This window comes from Notechis scutatus, chromosome 2 (genome assembly GCF_049901735.1).
Source record: "Notechis scutatus isolate UNSWTSFEM ecotype Mainland chromosome 2, rNotScu1.2, whole genome shotgun sequence".
NCBI lineage: Eukaryota > Metazoa > Chordata > Lepidosauria > Squamata > Elapidae > Notechis > Notechis scutatus.
Genome location: NC_142010.1, coordinates 57,872,290 through 57,885,754, shown reverse-complemented (window position 1 = coordinate 57,885,754; position 13,465 = coordinate 57,872,290). Strand labels below are relative to the sequence as shown.

The 13,465-nt window shown below is 35.8% G+C and overlaps 1 protein-coding gene across 1 annotated transcript in view; it reads right to left on the bottom strand.

Annotated features, from left to right (window-relative positions):
- NUP210 (nucleoporin 210) overlaps nt 1-13,465 on the bottom strand; it is a 103,770-nt gene that overhangs the window by 74,913 nt on the left and 15,392 nt on the right. Inside the window, exons 2-4 of the mRNA XM_087954819.1 lie at nt 3,645-3,781; nt 2,678-2,809; nt 1,227-1,323 (exon numbers count right to left, since the gene is read on the bottom strand). Coding sequence (XP_087810945.1) covers nt 1,227-1,323; nt 2,678-2,809; nt 3,645-3,781 — 366 coding nt within the window. The remainder of the gene's footprint in view (nt 1-1,226; nt 1,324-2,677; nt 2,810-3,644; nt 3,782-13,465) is intronic.

Sequence of the window (13,465 nt, the reverse complement as noted above, 5' to 3'; positions counted from 1 at the left end):
GGTAATATATGAGCTGCATTGACTACCAGTATTTTTCTAGATTCTATCCAGGTGCTTGTTAACATTTATAAAGCCCTATATGGTTTAGGATCTTCAAAACATTTATTCAGAATTGAATCTGCTCACTCAATAAGTCTAAGTAGAGTCCCTATTGAGATAGCTGCGACAACTGTACAATAATACAATAAAAATCGATAAATACAAAAAAACAGAAATGAACAGAGTCGAATTAGATCTCATACTTATAGCATAGAATATTAGTCCCCCAAAGCTTTAATGTATTTCCAAAAGATAATGGTAGAAGGACTACTTCTGCGGATAAGATATTTTACAAGAGGGGAGCTCCTGTAGAGAATGCCACTTTCTATTCTGCCTCCACCATACACACACACACACACACATGCTGTGTGTGTTTCACTAGAATGACTTTTTTAAATTACAGATAATCCTTTACAGTGCTTTTTTGTCTTACAATTTTCAATGTAACTATAGTATATACCAACTGGACAAGTTTGAGTACTTTGCATGAAAGCAACGGCATAGCACAATTAGTTAGAACCAGATAGATGAGACAAGTATATTCTCATGAAAGGTCTATAGTCTGTTCTCAAAAACCCTTTGGCGAGCCATCCCCAAATATCCATCCCATGCTGGAACTGCAATTAATTACAACTGTGAATTAGTAACATCAACTATAATTAGACTAGTTAACTGGCCTTTAATAAAATGTTCAAAAAACTAATGTAAGGAAGCAAGGAATAGTAGAGTTAAATATAGTGGTAATCTGGGAATACATCTGTAGAACTCTAGAAAAATAAATATTTCCTGCATACCTTTTAAACAAATATTCTTGTAAAAGAGCTATATCTGGGTATTTTAAAAGCTCTAGTTTACTGCAATTCTCTATCAGAACTGAAGAAGCTTCTTCAATGAGAAGCAAAACATCTTCAAGGAAAAAACAAGGACAATCCAGTTGCCTTTTGAAAAAGCACCTTTGAGTATTACCATGAACACATATACAGATGTGCATTAAAGCAAAAGTTGTGGGTATCTAAAACAAAAGAAAAAAATGAAGGGAAAGAAGAAAGAGAGAATAAGACTGAGTTTTAATCTTTATGTGGGTAAAAGAAGAAGCTAGCATAAGTATGACAGTATGCAAACTGTCTAGCCATTTACCTAAAGTCTACATTTATGCACATATTAACAACTGAATAAATTAAACTTACTGTAGTGCATTATGGAAATCTGAGAATTCATTAGTTTCAGAGGTTTTCACAATGGTCCACTCAAAAGGAAGTCCTGCCAATGTGCTAAAAGTGTTTCCTTTAAATAATTTATCAAAACAGTTAGAATGTAAAAAGAGTTTTCCTTCATTTGTAAAATTATCTGCACAACCACAATGTTTGGGAATTACAATGAATATAAAGCAGAACTGCACACACATAAAATGATCAGGTAAACTCATTTCAGGAGTAGATGGCAACATGACTAAGTGCAATGACCTGGGGAAAGAGGAATATAGGCACAACACAATTCATTTATGTCCTGGAAAATATGAATTCATATTAAATATTGTATAAATATAATACAAGGAATAAATATTAATATAAATATAATAAATGTATGTATATCAGGTACATAACATGAAATTGGTTTTTTTTCTTAATGGAAACATTTAAAACAACAACTAGGGAAAATTAGAAAGGGGACAGAAACAATCTTCTTTTAGTAATATTGTTAATGCCTCATCAACCACAGAAAGTGAAATTGCAACTGATCATTTTCATTTTCAAGCACATTTTCTATTCAATAGAATAGTAAATGCTCCCAATCTGATTGCAAACACCAAATGATCAAATATCATGATCCAATGCATATATCCCTCTGCAACATACATTTGGCTTTTAAAATCCTAGCAATCTCCCTATTACTGATAAGAAACAGTTATGCAGAAAGTGCATTTACTCTAAAGATAAATGTTCCTTGATATTCGTCACAGCTGTGATTCATGTTGCAAATGAGATGCCTCAAGAGAGCTTATTTGCAAAAAAGAATTATCTGTAAATAACTGCTTAATGTTTTTGAACTTCATCACAAACGTCTCAGCACAAGTTGCCACAATAAATTTTAGGAAAATTCAAATCTCTGATTTTTCATGATATAAACCATCTTCCTTCAACTTTGTTTGGAATAAACCCATAGAATTTTCTATCCTGGAATTCTGGAAGTTAGTTTTCCTATATATGGAGGATATTTACAAACGTTCACTATCATTAATATTTAATAATATAGTACAGGTTGTTCAACCTTGGCTATTTTAAGACCTTTGAACTTCAACTCCCAGAATTCCTCAGTTTGCATGGTTGGCTGGGGTATTATGGGAGTTGAAGTCCACAGGTCTTAAAGTTGCCAAGGTTGGATCCCTCTCATATAGTGTATCATAGAGAAAAGAGATTTCAATGAGTAAATGTAATGGATAGGTATGCAAAGTTGCATAATAGTAATTCACTATTTTCATGCCATATTGTTTAATACTACAAAAGTAAGACAAATTTTCTTAAAGAGTATTACTGATATCGAAACAAAAGCAAATCAGCAATATGTAAATATGCACATGAAAGAGCAAAGTGATATCCTTCTATGGATTTAAATGTTGAATCCATAACACATTTGATACCTTCGGAATCTCTGGCTTGAATTTTCAGCTGCAGTGGTGAATCCTCAAGATACAATTCCTTTGTTGTAGATACTATGTTAATAGTATGAATAACATCCACTATAGCATCACAGCGAAGGACCTGGCCGGTCACTTGTTGAAAAAGAAGAAAACATTGTTAGTGATCCAGTGAACATTGAACTTCAATATAGTCGGAAGTTTACCACACCGTTCTGTAATGCACTACCTCTAGATAGGTAGACTATGACCTACCATGTTGTGCAGGAATTTTGTCCAGAATTGCTATATAAGAATAATCTTATCCCAAAGGTGCTTTGTCAGGAGGCAAGTGGACTTGTTTTTTCTTTGAAGACGTTTCTCTTCTCATCCAAGAAGCTTCTTTAGCTCTGACAGGATAGTGGAGAATGGAAGCTTCTTGGATTGGAAGGAAAACGTCTTCAAAGAAAAAAACAAGACAGTCCAGTTGCCTCCTGAAAAGACACCTTGACCTGGGTGACTGAGAATCTCTACAGACTTTAAGAATAATCTTACATTGCAACAAACTGAACTGGGAGTATGCAGGAAAGTGTTGGTAGCATGGCTCCTTCAAAACTGCTTCTAGCTGTGTTTTGATGCATGAGCATGCACACAATTGGAAATCACTGGCAAAGCAATCACAGATCCACGGCTTCTTTTATAGTCCAAAGATGGCACTTCATACATGCTGTTACATGTACAGTACTGAATCTACCTTAACTTTGCCAAAGTTCAATCCCACTGGTATCATGGCTCCCAGATTTTGAACCTGTAAGTTAGCCCATTTGAAGTGTCAAAAAAGGCTGCCCTATGATTCACCATTTCATCCAAATGGTTGCAAACAATCAAGCAGACACAAGAGTTTTGGTAGTATATAGATGTAGAAATCCTATAAGTGCTTAAAATTTAATCCTAATAAAATCTTAATAGAGAAGAAACAGACAGTACTTACAAACATCTTCAGCCAAAATAATACTTGTAAGCCGTGTTATTTGTGATGATCTGGCTTGAATAATAGCCTTCTGTGAACACTGAGGGTTATCTTTTTCTATAGCATCTATGCTAGCAACTTCTGGTCTGGTGGAAGACCTGTTTAAAAAATATTAAAAATATTGGAGTTATAAACCAATTATAACTGCTGAAACCCTTTGCATTCTAATCCTGATAGCAAAGACTTTTAGAAATTGAAAATTCTATGATGGTGAGAACAGCTATTACAGCTAGAATGAAGAGAGCAGTCAGTTGTCATTTCCACTGATTAAGCAATGAATTACTAAAACAAGATGTGCCCATTTTTCATGTTCAGTTAACAGCTGTAAAACATGAAGAATTTTTATATATATTCTGATGCTTTGTGAAGCAGCTGTGAAAAAGTGATTTGTGCAAAGTACGTTAATGAAATTGGCATAACAAGCAGTCCTCACTTAATGAACACAATTAGACCTCTGTTGCTAAGCAATGTGTTGTAAATGTCATGTGATCACAATATATCTTTTGATGTTAGCTCCAGCTACAGTCATTAAAGAAATCACTGTGGGTTAGGTGCGGTGTCATGCAACTGCAAATTGCAACTTCGTGTGCTTGCTTCTCCCATTGTGCTTGCTTCTCCCATTGTGTTCGGTTGATTGGAGCTGGCTGTGAAGGTCGCAAGTAGTGATCACCTGAGAGTTGTGATTATTGTAAACACATGCTGCTTGCCAAGTGTCTGCATCAAAATCCCATGGCCATGGGGATAATGCGATGACTACGACTTTGAGGACAAGTTATTAAGTCTTCTTTTACAGAACTATTGCAACTTTGAATAGCTGCTGAATGTTGGTAAGCGAGAACTATCTGTATTGCTATGCACAAAAAACCCTTTTGCTTCATTCAGAACAAAACAACTTTACTTGAAACTTTCTGGCAAGTCATTTCAAGCTTAGTCTGTTCTGATGAAGCAACACTTGAAATAGCTTTAGGTTATGCATTTCATCAGAACAAAATTCAAAACATTTCAAGCATTCCCACCATAGTCAGCTCCTCCTTTATTTTTCATTTCAGAAACACATAGAAAGATAATCCATGCCAAGTACTATACAATGCAGGTAGTCTTTGACTTACAACTATTCATTTAGTGACTGTTCAAAGTTACAATTGAAAAAAGGGACATTTGATTGTTTTTCACACTTAGGACTGTTGCAGCATCCCTAGGAACAAAATCTGGATACTTATTTATGACGGATGCATTGTCCTGAGGTCATGTGATCACCTTTTGTGACCATCTGACAAGCAAAGTCAATGGAGAAGCCACTTGATAATTACATTACTAATTTAGTAACTGCAGTGATTCACTTAACAACTGTGGCAAGAAAAGTCATAAAATGAGGCAAAACTCACTTAACTACTGCTTTGTTTAGCAATGGAAATTTTGGGCTCAGTTGTGATCATAAGTTGAGGACTACCTGTAAAAACAAATCCCCATAGCTTTTCTCACACTGAAAATTCCATTTAATTTAGAATCTTATCAACTTCCCATTTCCTTTCTGTCTTCAGCTGAGGTCTTCTTTATTTCAGTATATAAATATTAATTCTCAGCCAATAGACTAACAAAGAAATAGACCACCTAACTGCTTTAACATTTCTTTCATGACCAGGTTTCTGCAAGAACAATTTCATTAGTTTTCTTTTTCAAAGATTTCTTTGACCACTATACCTATAGGTTTTAACACACCATTCATTTAGCAAATGTAAACAACAGAATTGACATGTTTTATTTTTAAGTGAGCATGTTTAACAAGCAAGCACAGCAAAAGTAGCTATGTTGATTTGCTAATGTTTTTCTTGTACAATGTGGTGATTCCAAGTGAAAAACTTGGCTGCTTACAATGACAAAAAATGAATGTCCATATGGCTCAACAAACCAACCCAATCATAGTCTTTTCCATGTGAAAATACAGCTTGAACTAATTCAAGAAAGGTTACAGAATGATCCTTGAATTTAAAAAAATACCACCATCAAGCAAACATTATACTAGTGTTCTTTATAATTACTCAGAGCATTAGAATATGAATACAATATATGCAAATACTACCTATCTGCAAAATAAATCATAGCACAACATACTTGCAATCCATATAAATTCTAATTTCCCCATAGCAGTTCAGAAGAAACAAAAATAGGCAGGCTGGTAGCCAAGAACCATGTTTTGCCTAGTCATGTTCTTAGATTTTATTTCTCTCTTCTTAACATCTTATTCCCGTATGACCTCATTCATGCAAATCAATAATAGCAGGGACATGATGCTCCCTGGTTCTTTATTAGCTTGGGTGGAAATAGTTTGGAAAAGCAACCTAATCTTAAGCCTCAAAGTAACCACATTGCTCAGAATAATTGGGATGTTTCAAATGATGCTATTCAAAACAGCCACATTTTGTTTCACACTCAGAACAATCTCTAAAGATGCATTTCTTCCACCAATTAAATTGCTGATTTTATTTTGTTTTTATTTATATCTTAGCTTTAAAAAATATAAATTGCCATATACTACAACAGTAAAAATAACATATAAATCACATAAATGATACAAATTTTTCTTCTGACAAAGCAACTCATGAAATATATTTTGTTTCATGCCAGAATACTGTAGGCAGCCATTTCAAGATCAGAACATTTTGAATAATGATTTTATGCACATGTAGGCATTTTAACATAAGAATAGTTTACACAGCAAGAAGTAATAGCTCTATTTAATTCTGCATTGATTGGACCCCACTTCAATTATTGTATCTATTTCTGAGCACTACCCACAAGTTCCACAGATGGGCCAGAGGATGAGAAGCCAAGTCATATGAATAAGGATTGAAAAAAGTTTCACTTTGCATGGAAAGGAGTGCAGGTGGGAGTGAGGAACTGGGTGGGTGGGTTATGACAGAACTGTTCAAATACCTCTGTGTGTGTGTGTGTGTGTGTGTGATAAACAAGGTGGTTACAATATGTGCTCCATCATTCCAGAGAATATGACAATGGATTTGAGTTACAGGAAGGATTAGAAACCCTTCTCAACATTAAGAACAATTTGAAAATCAGTTATCTATATGAGCTCTCAGAAATATATACAAAAGATACATATATAAGATACATATATAAGATACATATATAAAAATATACAAAAGATACAGAAATATATACAATAGATACAAACTCAAAGTTAACCGCACCAAACTTGATTGCAGGAAATACGACTTTAGCAACAGAGTGGTCAATGTGTGGAATACTCTACCTGACTCTGTGGTTTCTTCCTCAAACCCCAAAATCTTTAACCTTAGACTGTCTACTATTGACCTCACCCCTTTCCTAAGAGGTCTGTAGGGGGCGTGCATAAGCGCACCAACGTGCCTACCGTCCCTGTCCTATTGTTTCTCTTATTCTTCTTTTTATTTTTCTTATATGTACCCATTTCATGTATTCACAACTATGTATACACTTATACTTATTATCTTGTAAACAATTGGCAAATCAAATAAATAAATAAATAAATACATTTTAAATTCTTGCATTGGGCAGGTTTGTTTTCGTGGCCTAAACAACTATTTCCAATGTTAGGCCCTCATATTTCTCAGCCCTGCCATGCTCACCTCCACTTCAATTCTCCGAATCCAGCTATCTCCTCTATCTCTGTCCATTTGGTCACCCTGAAATCTACTACTGCCTATGCCAGCTGATCTTTAGCCTCTTCTTCCCTCTGCTGATGAGGCACATCTGTCTGTGCTAAGGCTGTTCCCTTTGATAGGCCTTCTGCAGCCTTCTTAAAGGAGAACAGCCTTGCTGGCAGCATGAAGACAGTGAAGGTCAACAGAGATCAGGGAGAGGATGGCAGGGATAGGTGATGGCGGAATTCAGAATGGCCAAAAGGGCAGAGACCTGAAGAGAAAGGTGGAAAGGGGGAGTTAAATTTGTAAGCTGCAGTTGTGGAGGCTTTCAAGAACTGAATTTTAGTCACATGATTTCAAGTGAGCTGCAATGGCCACAACTTTGAGGACCAATCTTAAATCTCATTCATTCAACTCTTGTAACTTCAAATGGAATGAATTGCGAGGATTACCTGTAGTAATTAAAGCATCAGGTTAGAACCTTATAGTCTAATCCTTTCCTTTTTGTTCATTTGATAATTGTAGATAAAGATAAATGGCAGAATATGAGGGCAACACAACAGAAATAGATGCCAAAGATTGTTTCAGTTCAGTCAAGTGTTAAGTCAACTAGTAGCATCCTGTAGGTTGGTAAGACTCAGGTTTCTAAAAAATAATACACTTAACATTGTTTCACCTACTATGAAACTTACAAAAAAATCACTTAAGTATAAAATCTTTAAAGTTAAAGGGGCCTGTATTTGGAACCTGCCTGGAAAGGGCTTTGTACGTGTGACTGCTTCTGATGGCACTCTGCTGAGAGGCTAATGGGCTTCCTTGTACAGTTGGTTGGTCACTGTGAGAATAAACTGCTAGATCAGATGGGCTGTGAGCCTGATCCAGAAGGGCACTGCATATATTTTTCAGTTCTAAGAAACTGAACAAGTTTCTTGGATAAGAAGCTAAATGTTTTCAAAGAAAAACAACAAAGTCCAGTTGTCTTTTGAAAAACCAGCATTGGGATAAAATAACAGAGACCAACAAAATAAGGATAAAACCATTTGCTTTCTGAATAAGAACTGAAGAACTGCAAAGCCCCCTGCAATGAGAAAATAGGGAAGATCTTGGTCCCTGTTGAGGTAATTCCCCGTTAGGAGAATGAGCGCATACAGGGATTTGAGAGAAGTGTTTGAATAATACACACATAGTACACAGAAACTCTGTACAGTAAATGTAGGTTTTTACTTCCAGACAGTTTAAGCAAAGTCCAAAATAAGCAATCCAAAGTCATTCACAGGTAAATCAGTCAGTTTTTCAATCCAGGGATAATCCAAATATCAAAGTCCAGTGTCAAAAAACAGTTCAGTATTAGACTTACATTAAATCCAGTAATATCAGTCAATTAGAAGAAATGGAGCAACGGCAATACTTTCCAGCAGAAGGAAACAGAGATGGAAACACACTCTCTTCTGAGATTAAGACCAAACAACCCAGGTTTCTGGCTCCATCTTATGGCCGTTTGAGAAACCACACCCAATTGCATGCTCTTGCATTCTCTTAAAGTTACAATTTTAAAATGTTTATCCTGGTTTATATATTTCTAACCCAAATACCTGTTAGGTGACTTATATTCCTAACATTCTCCCCTTTTGGGTAAGATAATATATACAACCTTACATTCTAAGTCCATAATCTTCACAGCACGCCTTATGCTTTATAGCGCCTGGGCCTTTGTAAAATGATCTGCTATATTGTATTCTGACATACAGTATTCTAGCTTAATCATCTTACTTTGCACACATTGTCTCACATTTAAATATCTTATATCTGTGTGTTTCGTTCTTGTTTTAACAGCAATATTTGAAGCCATCTGTATTGCTGATTGGTTATCTTCATAAATAACAATAGGATCTGTTACATTAATTCCCATATCAATTAATAATTGCTTATACAAAACTAAATCTGTACATAGTAAAGACAAACATGAGAATTCAGCCTCCATTGTTGACAAACTTAGATGTTTCTGTCTAATAGATCTCCATCCAATCAATGCTTTTCCAAATAATATAGCAGTACCCGATGTAGATTTTCATGTATTTATGTCTGTAGCAAAACTTGCATCAGCATATGCAGTTAAATTCAGTTCATCTTTTGGCTCCAAATACAATGCATAATGCATTGTCTGTTTCAGATATCTTAACACACGTTTAGCAGCTTGCCAGTGCCTTTCAGTTGGCTCAGTGTTAAATCTTGCTAATCGATTAACACTATATGCAATATCTGGCCTTGACCAATTACTGAGATAAGATAAACTACCAATCAAGGACTGATAAATGTTCTTATCAAAAACAGGACTTTGAACATCACTATGGCTAAACTCCTGGCTCATTGGTGTTTTAGCCAGTTTACAAAGTTCCATTTTAAAACTTTTTAGTAATTGGTTAATTTTATCTGCTTGTGAGATCTTGTATCCTCCCCTAGTTCTATCTAACTTTAAACCAAGATATTGTTTGATTTCTCCTAATGGTTTTATTTTAAATTTATTTTCCAATAGTGAAATTATCTTAGTAGCTTCTTGTTCAGTTTTTGTGATTAATGCTATGTCATCAGTAAATAATAACAATAATGACACTATGTCATCACTTTCTCTTTTAAACAAACATGGATCAGCCATGCCAGCTACAAAACCTATTTTAGTTAATTCTTTAACTATACATTGGTTCCACTCATATCCTGATTGCTTCAAACCATAAAGACTCTTTTTCAATCTCCAACAATCATTATTATCAGTATTATCATTTTTGAGACCTAAAGGTTTCTTTAAATATATAGTGTGTTGCAATGGTGCATGCAAATATGCTGTCTCTACATCCAAATGATTTACAATATATTTCTCCTTAGCTGCCCACACTAATGCTGCCCTTAATGTAGTAGCCTTCAGACTAGGTGCAAACACCTCATCATAGTCATTTGCTGTCTGATTGAACCCTCGTGCTACTAACCTGGCTTTGTGGGTAACAGTCCCATCTACACCTGTCTTCAGTTTATATATCCATTTACATCCTATGGCATGTTTACCTGGTGGTAACTTAACATTTTGGTATACCTCCAGTCTTTTTAAAGATTCTAGTTCCTTATCCATTGCTTTCTGCCAAGCAGTCTGATCCTTAGCAGGATACAGTTTTAGTTCATTATAATTACTTGGAACTGTATTCACATGGCATACAACACTAGCCTGATATCTATCAGGTGGTCGTGTTACTAGGGTTGAACATCTTGGTAATACAGGGCTTACTGGTGGACTTTCCTGTGCCACCTGCTCCTGTTCTTCTATTTCTTCCTGTCCCTGTTCTCCTACTTCCTCCTGTGCTTCCTCTTCCTCTTTAATGGCTATTTGTGGTTTACTGATTTTATCTTTAGGGACTATTTGGGTGTCAATAATAATATCATTGCTGGATTCCTGTTCCAGTTTATCCCACCCAACATGCTCGAGAAATTTTGCACTAGCACTACAATAAACATGAGCTGTGACTTGATCCCAGAATCTAAATGATCTATGGTTGGCCTCATAACCCACAAAAAATAACTTCTTAGCTCTATGTTGCCCTTTCAGTCTTACTTGTGAGGGAATATGCACCCATGCTGGAGCTCCAAATGTGTGTAGGTAACTTAAATTTGGCTTTCTGCCATGCCAACAATTGAATGGTAATTCTCCAGTTGTTGTATTTACTACATTGTTTAAAACATGGTTGCTACACATTATGGCTTCACCCCACAGTGTTTCAGGTAAACCTGAATCAGATAACATAGTGCGAGCCATGGCTTGTAATGTTTGCCCTCTTCGTTCTATAAATGAGTTATGTTGTGATCTGTAAGGTGCAGAACGTTTATGCTCATCACCAGCCAATTTCAACATAGTTTGGAATCTTTTGTTAACAAATTCAGTCTCATTATCAGTAACTAAAGTAATTACTTTACTTTTCATTTTTCTCTCAGCAAACCTTAGCCAATTAAAGAAATGTTGGAATGTTTCTGTTTTGTTTTTCATAAGATAGCAGAAACCGTATCGTGAGTAATGGTCCATAATAATCAAAATATAGCAGGCACCTCCAAAACTTGGTTTCTTAGGACCAATTATGTCAGCAAACACAACCTCTAAAGGTTCTTTGGTCTTAAACCCATTAAGTCTGTTTGCAGGAGTAACCTTACTCTTTTCTTGACTACAAGCATTACAGTGTAAATACTTGCTACAAGGTTTCAATTTTACTCCCTCTGACAATTCAACGGTTTGTTTGAGCATTTTGAAATTAATGTGTCCTAGACGTCTATGTAGTAAATATATACATTCATCATGTGGCTCAACATTGTTATAAACTGAGTTAGCCATCTTCAACTGATCATCATGTATTACATATAAATCATTCTTTAAAGTAGCAGTGACACTTTTACCTTCTTTCTCTATTATACAGTTATCTCCCCTAAAGGTTACTACATAACCAATATTAACTAAAGCCCTTACTGATAATAAATTAAATTTCAGTTTAGGTACATATAACATAGTTAAATGTTCGTTTATACAAGAATAATATGCAGTACCTTCACCTGATGCTTTAATCTTCCATCCATTTGCCAATGATACATGTTGTTTACTTGTGGACATCTTTACAAACTTGTTTCTATCTTTAGTAATGCACTGTGATGCTCCACTATCAACAACCCACAAATCATGATTTACAGTTGAATTGCTAGACATAGCCAAACTAACATTCTTCTTAGCCTTCTGGTGTTTGCCAGTATTCTGTCCTTTTCTTTTCTTACAGAATCTAACTATATGTCCCCTAGCCCCACAAGAAAAACATTTCCTAACAGTATAGGCAGTTGAAGATAAATCCTCTTCTTGTGGTTGTTCCTTCCACAGTTGGTCCCTATCCAGCCGTCTTCTTGCTTCTTCTAACAATTTTCAGTTATGTCAGTCAATGTCAGTTTATCTCTGGGCAGGACTTCCAGTGAAGATACATAATCATCAACTTTCATCCAACGAGGGAAGAATGATGTAAACTTGATGCAGTTCTGAAAATATTAGTTCTTTTTCATGTAGCTCTTGAAAAGTTCTTTTCATGAAGTTTAAATGAGCTAACATATCTCCACCTTTTAGAAGACTTGCTCTAAACAGTTTACGTGTAAGATGTATGTGTGCACCTACACTGTCACGAACATAAATCCTCTTCAAATTCTCCCAACACCTAGCAGCAGACTCTTCTCCACGAATATGGACTAGCTGCTGGTCACTCAGTGTTAGTCCAATTATACAAAGAGCTCATTCGTTGTTCTGGTTAAAGTCAGCAAGCTCCTTGGCATCGTCCTCATTTTCTGGATCCCAAGCATGTACATCTGGTGGGTCTTGAACTACATTCCATAAACCTTCATTACGCAGAAGTAGACTGCATTTCATAGACCAGGAAACATAGTTTGTTCCATCGAACTGGGTTACCAGTGATAGACATGTTGAAGTGACTTGTGCCATCTTTACCAGGATAGTAAACCACAATTAAACAGTAAACAGCTGTCTGTATACAGTACTGTGCATTCACACTAACTCTCAGTTATCTGTGCCTAGTATGGCCTGGGCCCATAACCAGTGTTGAGGTAATTCCCCGTTAGGAGAATGAGCGCATACAGGGAGACGTATTTGAGAGAAGTGTTTGAATAATACACACATAGTACACAGAAACACTGTACAGTAAATGTAGGTTTTTACTTCCAGACAGTTTAAGCAAAGTCCAAAATAAGCAATCCAAAGTCATTCACAGGTAAATCAGTCAGTTTTTCAATCCAGGGATAATCCAAATATCAAAGTCCAGTGTCAAACAACAGTTCAGTAATAGACTTACATTAAATCCAGTAATATCAGTCAATTAGAAGAAATGGAGCAACGGCAATACTTTCCAACAGAAGGAAACAGAGATGGAGACACACTCTCTTCTGAGATTAAGACCAAACAACCCAGGTTTCTGGCTCCATCTTATGGCCGTTTGAGAAACCACACCCAATTGCATGCTCTTGGATAGCTAAAGAGGGCAAAGATAAAAGGAAGGATGGCAATAGTAGGCAGCGAAAATCTGCAGGAATACTTGCATTTCAAGAGAAGACAGATTGGCACAACAC